Source organism: Sinohyriopsis cumingii, chromosome 12 (assembly GCF_028554795.1).
Source record: "Sinohyriopsis cumingii isolate HCF-2022 chromosome 12, ASM2855479v2, whole genome shotgun sequence".
NCBI classification, from domain to species: Eukaryota; Metazoa; Mollusca; class Bivalvia; order Unionida; family Unionidae; genus Sinohyriopsis; species Sinohyriopsis cumingii.
In genome coordinates, this window is record NC_142972.1 from 30,601,210 (window position 1) to 30,622,367 (window position 21,158).

Sequence of the window (21,158 nt, forward strand, 5' to 3'; positions counted from 1 at the left end):
TGGTCATGCTGTAAGCATGGCATGCTGGCTGGATCTACCACAAAATTCCCCTTCATGGTAGGTACTGTGTAGGCCTGGCGAGATGGACAAATCTATCATTAAGATCCCCATAGATGTGGAGGTCAGAGAGGGATACAAAGGCAAAATCTGCCTGGATTTCATTAACTTCATTATTGTTTCCTAAACCAGTTGACACATCTGTATTTTGAGGGCCAGCACAGATAGTTGTGACTGCAAAACCTCACTGTTTGGCTCACCCATTCCAAAGAATAGCAGCTGATGGCTGTATATGCTGCAATTGACAGTGCAGATGGATCCAGCAACGTTTCCCAAAAGACTCAGAACTCATTCTGTTTTTGGATAAGCACTTAAAATGTCTGTGTTGTTGCTTCAAGATTTTCACCTCTTCTCTTTTCCTTTGGCCATCTTCTGCAAGACATATATCCTAAGGACATATGGCACACGTACCATGCACCGCCAGGTAAGGATGAAGTGCATTTTGTAAATGCCAGGCATGTATCAAGCATATCTTCCCTGGCCCTGAACTTCTTGCATTTACAACACTTGATAAGCATGCTTCACTGACATGAAGCAATACAAAAAAAATGCATAAATTAACAATGCAGTTTGTTAATAACTTGCTAAAACAACATCCATTACTGTGTAAGCTAATGATAGGCAGTGAATGCTAAAACATCAATGATAGCATGTTGTATCAATCACTCTAAATAAAGAATGTCAGAGAATGCGACAAAAATATTGGAAAAAATTAAAAATGAAGTATACCACCTTTAGAGGAAAGATTAATATATAATACATATACAAACTTCTGAATGGATATTAAAAACTTTATATCAATATTGGCATGAATTCATGGTAGGTTTCTCGTACAATTTTGTTGACTGTACAACAATTAATCTTAAAAATCAGCAAAACCTGGTGGTAGCAAAGGGAGGTAATGGGCACAATTTGTTACCCTTTGTCTCTATGACACAAAACACTATTTTCATCTAATCAGTAGGGCTGGATTCAGGAGGTAGCAGCTTATATCCCTAATTTTAATGTGATTGGGGAACATATTCAAAGGAGACGTTGATTTCAACTAGTATTTTCTATTTAACTGCAAGCAAAGCCTTAATGAAAATACATAATATTTCCTGAACATGCTTTGTGTACCTATTCATATTTTCCTGCAAATACTAACAGCAGCAAAATAATGTCTCAGTTTCATTAAATAAAAAATACACAGTTAATTTATTGAAAGAGTATTTCTTCTTGGCAAAACATTGATAATTCAGTATAAAAAATGGAAACAATAGACTGATGGATATTATAATGTGAATTCACAAATCTGATGAACAATAAACAGAAACATTATAATTGAGATGTAACAATACTTAATATTCTGTCTATCTTAACGGGGAGAAGAGTAACAAACTTTGATCAAAATTTCCATTTTTCAAATTTTCTACTTAAACTTCTTGGAAAAATTTGATTGCAAAAACTAAGTATTTGTGTAGTAGGATTAGAAAGGTAAATTCTGAGCTTGACATGTATCCTGTACGGTTTGCCAGATAACTTTTCATTGCAAAACCATGCTGGAGCTTGGCCTGTAGAGGTTTTGATGTACAAGAGAGGCCCTCAAATGGGATTAGTTGAAGGCAATCAATAGCCATTGCGCACAACAAAATGGCATTTTAACAATTTAACAAACCTGCCTTTAATTTCTTTTTGACAGTCGTTTTGTCATTTTACAATGATACCATGAAGTAATTTGCAGAAAAGAACTACCAAGCTGTCTCTTAACCCTTGAAATACCATCATTCCTCACATGATGCAAGGTGAGTGGTAGAATGAATGACATGGGAAAATGCATCATATTAAATAGTGCTTTAAAAAACAAAATGTAGTCAGGAAATAATTCCTTGTGATACATAAGAACTGGAGAGGGTTACGAAATTAGAATATAAGCGAGAGAAATTCCACAAAGAGTATAATGTTCTTGGCCAGGCCAGAAACAAATGTGTTTAAAAATATGCAATTTGTTTTCAGCATATTTTATGATTCTAAATCTTTTCCTAAATTAGGAAAGTTTTAAATATGTGTTCAAACAAAAAAATATTCAACACTTGAGGAAAACTGCATCACATCCTGGAAATTTTCAAATGATAATGGAAAATTTTTAATGGGTTTAGTCTCTGCTGTTCTCTCAAAATGTGCCAGTACAAGAAAATGTCAGACATGGCGCCAATATAGCACACTGTTATATTAACAATAATAAAATTACAAAAATAATAACAATAAATTAAACTATAATTTATGATGGCATCTACTACCATTCATTCAATTGCAACGTGTATATTGGCCCCACTGAGTCAATGCGATTTACCTTGACACCATTGCTCTACGTGTGTCACAGTTTTGTGTGCTAGATGGATTGTGATTTACGATGGTGGAACAATCAAACAATGAAAACCAACAGTAAAATGTATTATGAATGACAGTTGAAGAATGACCAAAAGTTGTATATCCATGTTTTCTCCCTATATCAGATGACTGAAATGAAATAAAATTAAAAACAATCAAACCTTGTATTTTGGCCAAAACCAAAACCAAAGTTCACTGTGATAAAGCAGTTTTTCATCAAAATATCACTTAAACTAATGCTAATCTCTGAGCATAAATTATTTTGCTATCTGTGGACAGATCTGGATGAAACAAGCAGTATTTGGAAGGCCAAAATCAATATGAGATTTTTCCCAAGAAACTGAACTGAAAGAAAATCCAATCATTTCCTATGTTGTTAAAAGTCCACCAACTGACAGAAAAGCCCACGTATCTTGACAAATTCTTTAACAGTTCCTTTAAAAAGCATTAACATTGAAATTTATGGACACTACTAAGGGACGATAGGGTTTTGACTATCACTGTTACTATTGTTTCTGAATAAAACTGGAAAACAAATTGCTTTAATATCAATGTTAAATTATAGACATAAAATTTCAAGTGAGATATTTACATGGCCTGTATGATAAAAATGGATAGACTAATTTCTATCAAACTTAACATTCGTATGACATTATATTTTCACATTACTGGTAACTGACATTTTGAAATTTTACTACCATAATTTCAATGAAATAAGGGAAGGGCTTTTACCTACCCTTATTGCATTAAAGCAGTTTTTTGAGAGGGATAATCAGGACAGAAATTGATTTAGCTGACAAAGCAAGAATAACTATGTAGAGCCCAAATATAATAATATAATACCTCTACAAGAAAATCAATTATGTATTTCAGGACTTGGTAGTTGTCTTCAGGAAGTTCTTCTCTAAGCATCCTCTGTGTCTCAAACACCTGCTTTTCTCTTTCCAGCCCTACAATTACACAAAACTATATTAGTGTCTGTAGAACACATAGTGTAAGTCCCTACTGCAGAGTAAAAAGTCATAAAACTTCAAGTTAAAAACAAGAGGCTGGCCACTGCCTGGATGTTGAGTCTATTCCAGGCATTATGATAAATCAGTGACATCAAGATGTATCCATATGCCAATGACCTTGACTACGGCTAACTGTACTTGCAAAACAGACCACATTAATAAAGTACAAGCAAGACGTCATACAAAGGTAAAATAGTAATTACAAGATTTTCAAACTGGTCACTGTGGTGACCATATTGGATGTCCAGGCAATGCTGTTTTCATTTAGGACCAACTACAAATCATAAGAATTCTTCTGGTGAAAACCCCATGCTGATATTACTTTCCAATCAGGAAACGATGCTTACTTCCTACGTGCACATGACAATGTATGGATGCTCTAGTCGAGTCACATGACCAATAAGAGGCTTGATGTTTATGAAGCTATAAGGCAAGAAAAATTTGTATGTCTAGCTTGATAAGCTTAAACTGAAACAGTTAAAAACACTTTAATTTTCACTGCAACAGGAGAGCAAAATCCCACATTTCATACACACAAATGCAGTAGGACTTACCATGAAGCCTAGTTATTGGTTCAAACAAGTCAAAGGTCAATATAGGCTCTTTTAGCTGTCGAAGGAATGTCTTAAGTAAAACAGCTGGAATGTTTACATCATTCAACTCAGCAAAATCTACAGGAATACCTGTGAATAATAAGTGCAGTTTGGCAATTATATAATCTTCTTGCAGAAATTTTGTATTTTGAATAGTCATAAAACTTCTGTAAATAAATGAATATAAATTATACTTATTTCATTCACAAGGAACATCTTTACAAAAAATACTGCCCATTTAGCTACTATTCAGCATACAAGACAGACAACAAATATCCAAGGGACAGCATACATCACAGAAGCAACAAATAGGCTAGGACGAATGTAATAACAGACTAAAAATATCTGAGGAGAAGCATATATAACAGATACAACAAAACTTTCTAGAGGAAGCATTATCATAAAGACAACAAATGTCCTAGTGAGAGCATATGCCACTGAAGAAACAAATATTTTAGCAAAAGAAAAATTATAGAGGCAACATAAAACCTAATGAGTGCATACCATATATACTCATGTATATATCCATTCGTCTATGAGCCGATCCCCTAAAATGAATAGGTATAAACACTAAAGAGTGCATTACCTGCGTATAAGCTGACCCACAACTCCGAGACATTACAAAATGCATGCAGTAAGTTCTAAATGCATTTATTTAGTCAATCTTATATTAACAAAAATTACACATATACTTCTCTCGGGGTTGGTATGTATGATTATTAAAAAGAAATGGTATGTGTGTGTGATTTGGATTTTTAATGCAGCTTTAGCAATTTTTCAGTCATATCACTACGATGTCTGCAGTGTGACAGTTTACAGTGATGTCTAGCACTGGGGCATCATGCCGCAGACATGTAGCATCATGTCCCAACCAGTCACATTATCCTGACACCAGGGCAACCAGTCCTAACACTAACCTCTTAATGCTGAGCGCCAAGCGAGGTAGCTGTTAGTACCATTTTTGTAAGTCTTGGAATGACTCAGCCAGGGATCGAACCCATGACATCCCGCATCAAAGGTGGACACTCCAACCACTATGCCACTGGAGCGGTCAAAAAATGGTATTAACTTGTTTGAAAAGTAATTTGTTTAATTTTCTGTTTTCTTATTGTTTCTACCTAATTCAGATTTCTGTATAACTTGATCGAACATTGACAAGAATTGAGCATTCGGGGGGTTATAACACTACTTATTCCATTTGACTCAATTATTGTTTGTTTATGCGTTATTGCATTGGACATTTTATATCAGTGTACCAGTAATTACGTCTTTCTTTTGCCTTGAAATTGTAAATACCCAACTCATTAAAATGTAATCCCAGTATGACAACACAACGAACAGCAATACGGTTTGATTCAATGCTCACTATTAGGCTACTGAGCATATTTACATAATGGCACCACTGCATGTACATTGTAGGTTTGAACACGTGCTGAATTAAGTACATTCCACTGAATGAAGTACATCCCTTGGAGTCATATCATGGGCACCACTGCAGTAAATTTTAATGATATCTCCAAAATACAGTAATGAAGTTTCAGAAATAATGCTTTGATAATTATGCTAATACCATAAAAACAGTTGTAATTTGCTTTGATGTAAGCAACCTTACACCATACCTGTCAACTCTCATGCCGAGAGGAAGAAAAAAAATCTCCCAATTTTTGGGGTTGTTTCACGCCTACCAACCGATTTCATAGTATCTCCCGAATTCTGCAGAGAAACTCCTGATTATTATATTATGTCTTCAATTTTCATTTCTCCTATAAAAAAAAAAACAGTCTATAAAGAAAAGAGTCCTACTGTAGATATATCATATGCAATCCATGGATGCCATGTTCTGTTGTATCACCTGTGAATATTGCTGTGATGAAATAATTACTTTACTAGAAAGAATTCGCATCTGCACTAAAGGGAATGTTAAGTTTAAACATTATTCACATAAATTTATTATTTTTATATTACTCTACAACAATACAAAAATTAGAAAATAAACCAGAACAAAAAATAAACCACAACAATAAAATTGTTGGCAATTAATTTCAATCCCAAGAATGACCACCATGAATGCTGTAGCTCCATATGCTGTAGCTCCATTCCCACCAAAGAAACTTGCACCAGTAAATACCTTGCATTTTATTACATTATATATGAACATTAATTAGAATCATTAAATTAAAAGAAGGATGAAAATACATACCATGCAGCATATGTGTCCTCAAAAAACTAATTCAGGATACATATGTTTTATAGTAAATAATACTAAATGCCATATGAGCCAACAATAAGGAAATAAGGTCAGATATACAACAAGGGAAAAACAGTTACCACATATACGGTACTGTGAGGCTGCCTATATAGGAAGCTTTAGTTCAACAAAATTGAGCATCCTTTATTTGCCAATCAATTGCTAGTGCTTGCATAGCACACAGTAGTGTAGAACATGGTTTCTTGGAATTATCATGGAGGGCTAGTCATCATTTTCACAAAATAGTTGCATCAATAAGGATTAACTTTTTAATTAGTCACACCGTCTTTCTTGCTTGTTCATTTAAGACTAACCTTAGTCTATTGTACAGTTTGGCCACAACTGACCAGAATATGAAAACAGGCACATCCTGGGGGAAAATAACATGCGTCACAGGTAGGAATGGTGCATCCTTTGCGAATTTCACACATATTGGACCCAAAACATCAGTCAATATTTAGTGAAAACAAGACTTAAAAATGCCATGAAAAACCTCCCAATTTTAGGTCCCAATCTACCTCTTTTTTTAATTCAGTCTCCCTACTTGGCTTTTGAAAAGTTGACAGGTATTGCCTTAAACCCTGTTTTATACAACTATGATAATCGTGCTATATTACCTCTCTTCCTGAACATGTAACAGTTATGCTGGTTGTGTGCCTTGTACAATTAAACGCGTGTACCTTTTCATAAATATTACCTCAATTAGTAGATCACTTATATCATTGAAAGAGTAACTTGTGAGCGTACGATGTAAATGAACAGCTATTAACGACTAGCTAAAATGTTATCTGGAAGAATGCAGTTTGGTCGAAACAATAAAGCAAAATCTGCATTAACACTGTGAAACTACAGTTCAATATAGTTCAGCCTGGTCTCCTGGAGAAACTCAATTGGCGCACAAATTATGAAGTCTGTATTTACCTTTATTTAATTTCGTGTTGAAGAAATCAGAAAACATGCACAAGCAAAATAATAATAAAATCAATCATAGTATTTTATAACAGTTTAATAAGTGCTGGGACACCAAAAATGATTTTTTTTACATGCATATAAGTCTTGGGACACGGAACAAATTATTTTTTCATGTCCCAAAATTTACAGCCATTACAGTAGTCAACAAAAAGACTATAAAACCTGTCAAATTTAGACAGTGACCCGCAGATAAGCCAACCCCCCATTCTTCCTGCCGTTTATTTTTCCTAAATTATTCGGTTTATACACGAGTATATATGACACTTCACTATGCTTTTTTCATAATGAAATCACATGCATTATCATGTAATGTTAAAACTCATAACATGCCTTACAGCTGGATTGGTCAAAATTTGACATTATTTCTCTTGTTAAGGATTATAATGGCTAAATGGAAGTGTCCAGTAGTGATCACATGCACAAAAAAGTTTTGAAAGAAATCATTATAGAAAGGTTAGTTGTCTTTATGCTTTCAAATGCAAACTAATATAATTTTCTCAGGGCTTTTCCTTTTACCCATGGAAGGCAGATTTTTTTAGAAATATATGCTAGGGTACTTCAATTTCACAGAGTTCATATTAAAATGATAAGAAATTTCTAACTTGCATCTATTGTTCAGGACCCCACATTAAAAGTGCCTTCCATGGGTCCCAGGTACGTCTTACTGGAAAAGCCCTCAATAACAATGAAAAATCACCAGGTGACCTTAATTTAAAAAAATTGGACATAAAATTCTACCAAAATCAGGTCAATAATGGTTATCTTTAAACAATAACCAGTTGTAAATACTAAAATTTCATATGATAATTGTTTTCATTTTACATTCATAAAATTATATCAGCACACATGACACTGAATAAGGCATCCATTAAATTATATCAACATGCATGACAGCAAATAAGGCATTCAATAATGGTATCAACATGTATGACACTGAATAAGGCATTCATTAAATGATATCAACATGCATGACACTGAATAAGGCATTTATTAATATCAACATGTATGACACTGAATGAGGCATTCATTAATGATATCAACATGTATGACACTGAATAAGGCATTCATTAATGATATCAACATGTATGACACTGAATAAGGCATTCATTAAATGATATCAACATGCATAACACTGAATGAGGCATTCATAAATGATATCAACATGCATGACACTGAATGAGGCATTCATAAATGATATCAACATGCATGACACTGAATAAGGCATTCAATAATGATATCAACATGCATGACACTGGATAAGGCATTCATAAAATGATATCAACATGCATGACACTGAATGAGGCATTCATTAAATGATATCTACATGCATGGCATCAAATAACGATTCATAAAATGACTGTTATTTTTGTTTTAAATAGTAATAGAGATAAATCCTTGTAAATGGGTTCAGATGCTACTGTATGTACTTCCATATGAGTGAATCCAAATATCAACACCAGACCCTGATGTGACATCTTATAATATGTTGGCAAATCAGGGTCTATGCTGTTGGTTCTACCCATCAGACCCAAGAAACAGATCTGCTTGTCATGGCAGACTTAGTTCCATACTATTTAAAGCTGGGTCCAACTTGTACACAGATATATATAGTATACATTTAACAATCATGGGTCATCTGATGGTTCATTATGGAAATAAAATGATCACACAGGGTTTACTGTTGTCAAAAGTCTTATAAACCACTCTGGAAGAAAGACTTAAGAGTTTGTTCAAAGCTGCAGACATTTCATGTTCTGACAGTTTCTGTACAAAGGACACCATTTGTGGCTCCTGTTAAAATACAACTGTTGAGATTTCCTGCAGACAAAGAAAAAATGCAGACCATCAACCCATTTGTTTTTGGCACAATTGTCTCCATCTAACCCAGTCTTTGCATACAATTGTACAGATTTCCTGCACAGAGAGATTGTAATGTGCACACTGTAGTGAAAATAAAACATTTACGTCTGAAATGACTCCATGAAAAGAAAAGGAATAACTCTTGTACAATTGTAGAGTCACCATACATTTTCACAATGGCATCGGTTTCCAGTAGACTGCATGAATAGCACCAGTCTGACTGACATAAATCCAATAAGATTTCAAATTGTTCATCTGAAACTGATTACTGATACAGAAATCCTACCGTCATTGAATTTCTGCTGAACTTCCTTAAGAATGGTGGCATTCGCTGACCTTCTAAATATCCCCTCTGTGTCAAGTTCTGGGAAAGAAAAAAGTTAAAAATAATAAACATCACTGCAGCAAAATTGTATTAATTAATGGTTGGAACATAATAAGGCTATGAGATGACAGGAATTCATCACAATTCATCTTTGATGATCTTACACATTTTTTTTTACAATAAATGACTAAAGTAACGTCATTTTACACATGCAAAATCAATGATGTAAATTTTCTACTTATCAACTACAGTATAGTTAAGAATACTACAGCTTAAAGCTTCCCATGTAATTCTATGTGTGGGAGGCTGTAGTCAACAAAGATAACCTCTCTCCGAGTAATCATTTTCTAGGAAAATCTATAATTAATGCGCCACACAGAACATACATTGTGCATTTTCTCTTCTTGAACATTTCTACCCCTAAAAGAGATCAATGAACCAGCCTTCATGAATATTTTAAAAACACATCCATGATATAACATGTTGCCAAGCTATATATTTTATTATCATATGTGTCTGAGGACTGAATCAAAATTTTTGCAACCAGTAATTGCCTCTAAAGATGTTTTAATGCTTTTAATGAGTTGCATGCTTTATAGATTCTTCAATATTTTAATTAAAGCTGGGTTTTTATGTAATCTTGAATGGAGAGGATCATCTCCACAACTTACCATGCTGTCTCAGAAATTCCACAGTTTGCTCCACTACTGGTGGAATCGTACTGCCAGTTTTGGATTTTATACTGAGAGTCAAGAAATTAGATATCAGTCAAACAAAAATTCATTTCTCAAAAACAAAAACAGAGATGGTAACATCAAAATTGGCATTGTACACACATTTTACTATATACAGGTTTCACATTAAAAAATCCTCTTATGTTAATGACTCTGAAGCCAACTGAAATGAAATTTGCTAAAATAAAACTGAAACTACTATAAAGATTTATTTGTGAATATCTGACACACACAGAAGGATCTAATTTTTCTTTTACCAGTATCTTTGTGCTAATATTTTGACAAAACAATGACTTTCATTGTGTAATCTAATTCTAAAATTGAAGTGGGCTTCAAAATGATGGTACACTGAATTGTTTTCCCTTTTTGTTTTGTAATGCTAAACTTAAAAATGTATGATACAGGAAAGTAAAGAGAACTGGGGATATAAAGCATTCAAGACCAACTGACATGATGTTTATGTAAAAGATTATGTAAAAACCTGGTTACATGAGTAACCGCACAAAAACAGCAACTTCCAAAGCAGTATCATGTTTTAATTATGTGATCTTAATAAAACTGAACAACAAGTTCTCGAGACATGGCATTTTACTGAACTTATTGGAATATGACAAATTAAAATTTCGTACATGATTGTATTGCAATAAAAAAAATGTGGTAGTAAATCATAGAAATTTTATTTTTTTCTCTATTGCCACTTCAAAGACTGGATATAAATTTGAAGACAGTAAACTTCTTGTACAGATAGCACTGATATTGCAAAAAGCCTGTAATAAACAGGGGTGAAACGATACACCTGTGCCATGAATTGATATGATTCACGATACACAGCCTATGATACCATACATTCTTGGTACACATATGAACTTAATGGTCTTTCAATCTTTGGAAGGTTTGTCAGTAGCAGGTGGTGCCCTTTCATGTGATTATATGGTTGTATTTCCAGCATGCAGATTAAAGACTGACATATTTAGCATTTATTTAGAAGCCATTCTTGTCTTCGACATGATAACAAAAATGCTTTCAAACAGACAAACTGTTATTTGTTGTGATTTAATATTTTAGGCCATCTAAGGCTGTTCCATTTGCCATGGGACAGAGGTATTTTGATCAAATAAATATCTTTACCTTTTAATTTCATTATTTTATTCTTATTTATTCAGTTTATCTTAACTCTGATAGGAATATATGGTTCTGAAGCACATTAATTAGCAAAACTAAATTGTTTGATAAAAGAAATGAAAATTGCATTCTACTTTGTAGTTGTTGGTACTTTAATTTGGATTGGTATTCTGCCCTTTGTATATTTGCTGAAGGGTGATTGAATGGCATGCTGTCTATTTCTGTTCATCCAGCATGTACACTGGACTCGTCTTTAATTCAAATTTTGGACTCAAAAATCACTGAGTGGTATCTCCATTAACAACTTCACAGCTACAATAATCTGGTATGTTATAACTTTAAAAATTATTGTCAAAATAAATATCATCAGTAAGATTTTGCCAAATGAAAGCACCATCTGAAGAAGAACCATATGGGAGGTCAGCCATTTTGAGTTTTCCAGATATTGTATTTTAAACCGACATTTGTAAAATTTCACTGATGCCTTGACCCCTGACACAATGTGCAAATAAAATTTAGTTTACAACCAGTCATGTCCTTATGTGTAAATAGATGCCTACCCAAAAAACTGATGTTACATCAAGCGTTCTATTTACTGGTGCAACTAATAATAATAATAATAGTGAAAAGCACTTTATGGGTGAACAATTAAATAAAAATTGCATACTGCACCCAGTGCATTTTCATGTGTGCAATTTTCATTTAATTTGTGGGAGTTCTCATGCATCATAGCTCCAAGTGAGTGAATTCATAAGAATTTTTAGATTCGTGTATAAGATCTCTCTTTATATACTTTACAGAACAATTAATGATCAACTTTTGCGCCAAGTTTCTCTGTACCTTTACCAATACTTCCTGTTTGTCACTCAGTGAATAAGCTACCTTAGATGCTGATTGGTAGTTATTGTTTATCCTGGACAGGAACAAAACAATAACCACCAATAAGAATTCAGTTTAGCAAATTTCACTGTGTGGCACCAGCAGTATAGCTTTTTAATTTGACCAAAGTTGGCAAGATTGAAAGTAACAAAGAAACTTTGCACAAAAATGCTTATTAAAGATGAAGAAAGTACTTGGTTTAACTGTGGAACACATTTTGATTGTCTCCTTAATGCTGGATAAACTACTGGGATAAAAAAATTAGCATGTCATTGGCCAGGGAGGGGAGAGGGCAATATTATGAACATTATTTTGTGTTAATTGTGAGGAAGGTAAGATAGTGTTATTAAGTGTTTTTGTTTTTACTACAAAAAATGAGGCCTGTGCCTACAGCAGCTGTTCAATATGAATTCTCAATTTACAGAACAAGAAGGCAAATGACTAATGATTATTGATGACTGCTGAAGATTACAATAACTAGCATGTGGTTTCATCTTGTTATAATTTTTCCACCTCTTGTAAAAATATGAGCATTGGTACAGCAAAAGTACTGATGCATCAATACATCAATCGTTTCACCCCAATAATGTTACATGTTCAGAAACATTGATATTGCAACAACAAAAAAAGCTTATAACGTACATGTACTGAAAGCACTGATATTGCAAAAAAAGCCCATAATGTATATGTTTTTATTCCTTGGTAAATTTATATCTTCTACATAACGAGATCCATCTATAATAAGCTATTTTCATGCACATGGATTTTTATATATGAAAATCATATTATAAAACAACTTAAACTAATTGTGTGTGTGTTTGTGTGTACATGAGAGAGAGAGAGAGAGAGAGAGAGAGAGACAGACAGACAGATAGAGAGACAGAGGATAAATTCATAAAGTACAACATACTAAACCAAAGTAACCCCAAACTGCTGGTGGGGCAGGAGTTGTTCCCCTTGTGTCTGGTGCTTGGAACTGTCATAAGGGTAGGAAGGCTTGTTAGATGACAAGAGTTTGGCATTATGTCTAGAACAGAGACAGAAATAATGTTTTAAGCAATTAATACATACCATACAGTTTATATATCCAGAAAAACACAAGCAATGACAATTGTGAACTCAAGTCAACCATTACGGCAAAGATGCTGACCTAGATGCATGATACTCAAGCTGACCATCTACAAGGCTCTTAATAACTCTTAATTCCCATGTGTGGCATATGAAAGTGTCCTCCATATAAAACCCAATGAAATAAAGATAAAAGATCATTATGGTTCACTTCAGACTGAACTGAGTTAAACTAAGCTTATAATAAAGAGGTACTCATAGCCAAAAAACATAAAATGATCAATTTCATAGGCTGATAGAAATGTCTTGCTCATTTTGTTTTCCTTGGACATAAATGAGGGAGAATGGTGGATAACTGATTGACAGTATAAAAGATTAAATATTTAGCAAAAATAGTGCTGTAATTATTTCCTAAGTAGTGCTCTCCAAAGATTTTCAGGATGAGGAGTCCTAGACTCTTCACTTTTGGAACTTGAGTTCTCAGCATATTTCTGACAGCCCTGGCATAAACCTGAGAGTCCCTCACTTTCAAATGGGCAGAAATGAAACTGAATAAAACATGCTCATTATTTTAATAATATCAGGACTAATTCTTACATTTATAATATCAGACTTCAAAGAAAATATTTTTTCAGTTGATAGCATATTAAGTTTAAACATTATATCCTAAATTTATAATTTTTTAAAACCCTACAACAATAATAGAAGCAAAAAATAACAAATAACAATAAAAATGCCAACAATTAGTTTCTATCCCAAGAATGATCAGTGGGAATGCTGGGTAGTTTTCTCTACAAGTAAAATTACACTGTACCATAAAGATAAATGTGAATTACCATTAAATTAAACAATGGAATGACAAAAAATACCTAGAAGTATATGCAAAAAATCAATTAATTCAGAATAAATATGTTCGTAAACAGTATTAAATACATTACCAGTTGACCCTAAAGGTGGAATGTATCATGGGCTCCACAGGAAGAAACTGAATTGATCTTGGCACATGTATGGCACCTAAATACATGTAGCCTGAGACTTCAGTTTTGAACTGTTGTCAAGATGAATTCACACACACATTAGGTATTCATACTCAAGTACCACCAATCAAATGAATCTTTCATATTTTTGTTTTCTTCTTCTTACTTTCGTTGGTTCATTTTCATAACAAGTCCATTTCCCGAAAAATGAAAACAGATTTTGCCGACCCATTTTTGCAAGTCAACTTACTTCTCTGTGCCCTTTAAAAAGTTTCTACTGATACTGCAGTGCACTGCCACACATACTCAAATAGCAGTTATCAACAGTAAGACATATCGATGATTTGATGATTTTGTCCAAATCAGACTCTGAGAAAGCATTGATTACAGTCCTGATTCATCTTCATATTGTCAGAAAATTTAATTTAAACACCATTACAACAAAATAGGGCACTGTCAATTGCATTGCCAACCAATTGTAAGTGCTTACATACATACTCAATAGAACATGGTTTCATTTTTACAAGAAAATTACAATGATAAGAATTAACTGTTAATTAGTTACACTGGCTTCTTGCCTGTTTTCTCAAGTCCAGACCTGGGCAACTTTCTTCAGGGTGAAAGCCAGATAAGTGATTTTTAAAGCCCTATCCTATGATTAAGTAAATGGATAAAACCAGGTTGCAGGCCAGATCCAGCCTGCAGGCCATAGTTCCCCACCCTTGGTGTAGCCTTTAGCTATTTGTGCCAATTGGCCACAGCTGACCAGAATATGAAAATGTGATGCATCTTGGAGTAAAGAGGCATGTCACAGGGATGCATAACTGGGAGAAATGGTGCATCCTTTGAGATTTTCACATTGGCCTGGAAGTCTGGGTCCCTGAGAACCCTGACTGTACAGGAAGGAAACAATGATAACTCAAATATCCAATATAAATTCAAGATGGAAATGGTTACTCAAGAATGGGGAATTCAAATACCAGCATGGAAGGCATGTGAAAGGGGAGCCTGATCACAGTTGCTTGAGTCATGAGTTGTAAATTTCTGCAATAAATATTCTATTTTAAGGCATTATATACTATGAATCAGTCAATGAGGTTGACTAAAGCATGATTTGCTATAGTTTCAATGTCAACTAAAATAACTTTAGTGCCCAGTGGACAGTTAATTTTTTAGAACAACTGCATAAAATCATGCCATATTCTGACTCTACAATAACTGATTCAAGCATAAAAAGTAAATATTTATGCAGAAATTAATAAATCCACAATGTAAGTGCATGTGACAATGACAAGCTCAAATTTCTTCAATAAACAAAAAACAGGTAAGCGTATCTGCAACCCCCATTTTGTTTTAAATGACCCCAATTTTTTACCTGGTAGGGGCCAGTAATCCCCTCTATTTCCATTTCTGTAATGAACACCATTTATACCATCAGTGGGAATTTGTTGAAATTTTTTATACATCAAGTATTGTTCCTGGAACTCTCAATACACCCTTTGGACTAGGCCCTAATTCATAACTTGCCTTTTCCATAAAATATATACTCTTAACTGGCATTACAAGGGGAACGCAATCGGCAAAGATTCCAGGATCTCTTTGTAATCCTACTAAGGCCCCACCATATTTCCTCACCTAAGGAAGCTGCAGCGGCCTAGTGGTTAAGGCATTGGACTTAAGACCAGAAGGTTTAGGGTTTGATTCTGACTATCTAATCAGCCAGATTAACTATCAAATTTCACAAGGATCTGCTTAAAGTCATGGATTTCTTTGTTTCTGGTACCTAAATTCCAAAGTATTTCAGAAGGAAAGCATATTGGGGTACTTTTCCTTTACTTATAAAATACAAATAGTAAAATATGTACATTTAAAATAATTTGTGCACAATGGCACATCCAGGACTAAGAGACAATGTTCTTACAAAATTATTATACTGCATGGCTCTCAACCATGCTGACTGCAGCCATGTGAAGGCAAGAAGCTGCCTGACAAGGGTCAAAACTTTCCAAAATGGAGTAGACAAGATTTAACCCATAAAAGGTACATGTAAGTCTAACAAACTGTCCAAAATGAAGTAGACAAGACTTAACCCATAAAAGGTACATGTAAGTCTAACAAACTGTCCAAAATGAAGTAGACAAGACTAAATCCATAAAAGGTACATGTAAGTCTAACAAACTGTCCAAAATGAAGTAGACAAGACTTAACCCATAAAAGGTACATGTAAGTCTAACAAACTGTCCAAAATGAAGTAGACAAGACTAAATCCATAAAAGGTACATGTAAGTCTAACAAACTGTCCAAAATGAAGTAGACAAGACTAAATCCATAAAAGGTACATGTAAGTCTAACAAACTGTCCAAAATAAAGTAGACAAGACTAAATCCATAAAAGGTACATGTAAGTCTAACAAACTGTCCAAAATGAAGTAGACAAGACTAAATCCATAAAAGGTACATGTAAGTCTAACAGACAAACTGTCTAAAATGGAGTAGACGAGACTTAACCCATAAAAGGTACATGTAAGTCTAACAAACTGTCCAAAATGAAGTAGACAAGACTTAACCCATAAAAGGTACATGTAAGTCTAACAAACTGTCCAAAATGAAGTAGACAAGACTTAACCCATAAAAGGTACATGTAAGTCTAACAAACTGTCCAAAATGAAGTAGACAAGACTAAATCCATAAAAGGTACATGCAAGTCTAACAAACTGTCCAAAATGAAGTAGACAAGACTAAATCCATAAAAGGTACATGTAAGTCTAACAGACAAACTGTCTAAAATGGAGTAGACAAGACTTAACCCATAAAAGGTACATGTAAGTCTAAAAGACAAAACTGTCTAAAATGGAGTAGACAAGACTCGGCCCATAAAAGGTACATGTAAGTCTAACAGACAAACTGTCCAAAATGAAGCAGACAAGACTCAATCCATAAAAGGTACATGTAAGTCTAACAAACTGTCCAAAATAAAGTTGACAAGACTAAATCCATTAAAGGTACATGTAAGTCTAACAGACAAACTGTCCAAAATGAAGCAGACAAGACTCAACCCATAAAAGGTAAGTCTAGGAGACAATGTTTACACCAAAAAGCATCAGAATGGTTCTTGAGCAATGCTAGTCACAAACTACATATCACATGAAGATGTGAAGTTAATTGTCAATAGATAAGACTCAAAAGCCATCAGGGTACAGCTAGGTCGATGAGATGATGTACACACCAAATGACAACAGAATATCTTGAATGGAACCAGATTTATGCTTATAACATGAATCTGCAATAATGAGAATTTAAAATGATGAAAAATGACAACAATTGCATCAAAATTCGATCTGAAAAGAAGAAGCATTTGAAAAGCGTATCAAAATGTAATAGACAATATCTCTTCCAAACAGCATCCAGTTATGTGTAAGGGCAGCTGGGCTTGGGTTCTTTCAACAAGTGTGAATGGATTGATGGATAGATGAATGGAAAATACATCTTGGTACAAGGATTTCATGGACTGACAACAAGCAACTTCTTTAAATTTAAGCTTAACTTTTATGTCAACCTCTAATATTAAGCATCCTTTGGGTGCAAAATTCAACAATAACAGATGAGTAATGCATAAGAAAACATGTTTCAAAGTTGCATGTAATAACTTCGTTTACATTACATTTGACTGGAGTCAAGTCTCTCATCCCAAAAACTCCTGATGACTGTTATGTGTGTGTGTGTGTGTGTGTGTGTGTGTGTGTGAGAGAGAGAGAGAGAGAATCAGAGGAAATGATGTGAAACTTACTGAAGAACTGGAGCTGGAACTTTCAGCTGATCAAAATGAAGAAGTTCTTTCAGTTCATGAAGGTAGTTCACATACATCACCTTCTTGCCAAACTTTACACTGAAACAATTAACACAATTTACATTTGTGTGCACATCATAAGATGGAACAGACATCATTTCCTGAACAGTTTTATTTAATCAGCTTATTATGTGGTGTAGTGTACCATCAACAAATCGGATATCATACAGAGCTTTACAAATGATGACTTATGACACTGCATAGCTAGGCAAAATGAACAGCTGAAGTCATACACAGAGCTTTATGAATGACAGCTTTAGAACACTGCACAGCTACACAAAATTGACAGCTAAAGTCAAATACAGATTTACGATTGAAAACTTTAAGACATCATGTAGCAGGGCAAAATGAGCAGCTGTAATCATGAAGAGATAAACTGAATCTTTAATTAAATGTTAAGAAAAAAGGTTCTTGAACTGAAAAGCAGAATTTAAAGCTCTGTTTACAGTGCTAAAGTTTTCTTACTGACATTTTACAAATTAAGAAATGAAAAAAAAGGAAAGAAAAGACACTTGTGCCAAGCTTCATAAGTATGGTGTACCAAGTCTGCCTTTATTACTGCATACTTTATTTTTGTGTTAAGTTAATAATTTAAAATGAACTTCAAGTTAAATCTTCATACATACAAATCTGTGTGTAATATTGAATCTTTATTTGGAATTGATTGTGAACTAGTCAGAAGTACTGTGCAAGTATGGCACTGCTTGTGAACTACAAGGTCAGACACTGTAACCAGCCAGAAGTACTGTGCAAGTATGGCACTGCTTGTGAACTACAAGGTCAGACAGTGTAACCACTCAGAAGTACTGTGCAATATTGAAGGTCAGATTGGCACCATTTTCATTCTGGGCCCACATGATATCATAGTTAGTCTTCTGGTGAAAACCTCACGTCAATATGACTTTCCATTTTTGAGTAGTGGCAATATCATGATTTTCAAGATGGCTGCTATGGGGATTTCAGCTTGGCACCATTTTATTCATTATCAACCAGGCATCAGAAGAACCATTTTGGAATAATATCATTTTCCATCAAGAAATATTCACGTGTTTTTTAAAGATGGCCCCTGTGGTGGCCAGATTGGATATTACCGTAGATCATTACAATTTGTATGACACCATAGAAATATTTAAGTAAAAGCTCCATGCTGATAAGATTTTCCATTTAGGAGGAGCAGTAACAAGATTTTAAAGGTTGCTGCTGTGGTTGCTATATTGTAACTCAGGTCAATACCATTTTCATTTCAGACGAACCAGACATTATACAATATTTTTCAGTGTAAACCCCATGTTGATATGATCATCCGTTCAGGTGAAGTAGCAAATGACACTGTGGTGGCCATACTGGATGTCCAAGCAGCAAACTTCCATATATAACCAAACAGACATCATAAGAAGTCTTCTGAAGAAACCCCCATGCTTAATTTCAACAAGGCTGCTATGGTGGCCATATCGGATGTCACATCAGCACCATTTTCATTTAGGACCAACTAGACATTAAAGTCGATTAATGAAAAACCCATGTTGATATGACCATCTTTTCTGTATCCAGGAAAAGTATCTATAATAAGATCTTTAGGTTGCCTGCTATGGATGCCACAGCAGTCATAATGAACATCAGATCAACACCATTTTTACTAAGAACCAATTAAACATCACAAAAAGTCATTTGTGAAAACTCCATTTTGCTTTGATGAATTATTACGGAATAGCATTATGACTTTCAAGATGGCTGCTGTGGCAGTTATAATGGATGTCGAAACAGTACCATTTTCATTTAGGACCTACTGGAACATGGGATGAATGTATGCATCAAGTTTCATGGCAATCCTCAAAGTAGTTAAGGAGAGCAGCAATAACAAACTTGTGCTGATTGATGCATGGATGTTGGATGATGGACAACAGGCCATCCCACCTATAAACTCTTCTGGTTTAAGACCAGTTGAGTGAAAAAAAAAATGAAAATTTTAAATCCCATGTAATTATGGACTCAGCAGACTAATGGAAACTTTGAGACAGCTGGAGTAAAAATATAGTTGAAACTATTATTCAAGTTAGCGAGCTGATTTGACTAATATTTCAACCAAACTAGGCTGACCCAATGAAAAATCCCCAAAAAAGAGATTTCTCTGATTTACATGCAGCAGTTTGTTTTTCATGTCTGGCAATATACAGAATCTACTTGATGCAATGTACAAGCAAAAATAAATGGTGGTGTGAAAACTGATGATGGCCCATACATTTAGACCCAATGTCTGGCAGATTATACAATATATTATTGATGTTACAGAAATTATAGTCAGGATGTTGCAGAAGTGCTTGTGAATGGCTTTATACTGTGAATTACTTTAAATTCATAAGGTTGCAGTTTTCATGGGTCTTTTTAGTCAATGACACCAATAATTTAACTTCACAAAAAAATGTACAAAGCTGATACTGATAGTACCATTTTGTGTAAACTGCCTTAAAAGCATGTCTTCAGGTTGACCAAGACCATATCAGAGTACATCCTACTGTCCACAAACCCCCCACAGTCATTTAACAAAAGCAATAACCTTGGCTTGGCATATAATTCTTGGGGTTGCACACATCTGGCACAAAGAGTAACAAGATGCTATTAATCTGCAATTGATCTGGAATTGTATATGTCTGGCACAAAGGGTGGTATTATGCCATTAATCTGGAGTAACATGTCTGGCACAAAGGGTGGTATGATGCCATTAATCTGGAGTCACTGTCTGGCACAGAGGGTGGTATGATGCCATTAATCTGGAGTCACATATCTGGCACCAAGGGTGGTAAGATGCCATTAATTTTGAGTCGCACATCTGGCACAAATGGTGCTGTGATGCCATTTTCTCCTTAAATAAGACAGCTTCTTGCTGCCATTTGCATTAAAACCAATGATCACATATGCCTTTCAAGTTTCCCAAATCTGATACCAATGAATTTAAAATGATTCACAGTAGGCATTACTACACTAATGAAGTTTCTTATATATTTTCTTCTTTCCTTTTTTATTTATTTATTAAAATCCAATATGTAAGACAGAAGTTCTTTGCAGCAAGACTATCTTACTCACATAAATCACTAAC

General features: G+C 34.3%; 1 protein-coding gene across 3 annotated transcripts in view; it reads right to left on the minus strand.

The window, feature by feature from the left end:
* Positions 1 to 21,158, minus strand: part of LOC149786185 (rho GTPase-activating protein 1-like) — a 75,146-nt gene that overhangs the window by 15,094 nt on the left and 38,894 nt on the right. For all 3 annotated transcript variants that reach the window (XM_089976542.1, XM_089976541.1, XM_089976543.1), the window contains 6 exons: positions 18,005 to 18,103; positions 13,084 to 13,200; positions 10,110 to 10,180; positions 9,400 to 9,477; positions 3,995 to 4,123; positions 3,271 to 3,377 (listed from right to left, as the gene is read on the minus strand). In XM_089976542.1, the coding sequence (XP_089832668.1) occupies positions 3,271 to 3,377; positions 3,995 to 4,123; positions 9,400 to 9,477; positions 10,110 to 10,180; positions 13,084 to 13,200; positions 18,005 to 18,103 (601 nt within the window). The remainder of the gene's footprint in view (positions 1 to 3,270; positions 3,378 to 3,994; positions 4,124 to 9,399; positions 9,478 to 10,109; positions 10,181 to 13,083; positions 13,201 to 18,004; positions 18,104 to 21,158) is intronic.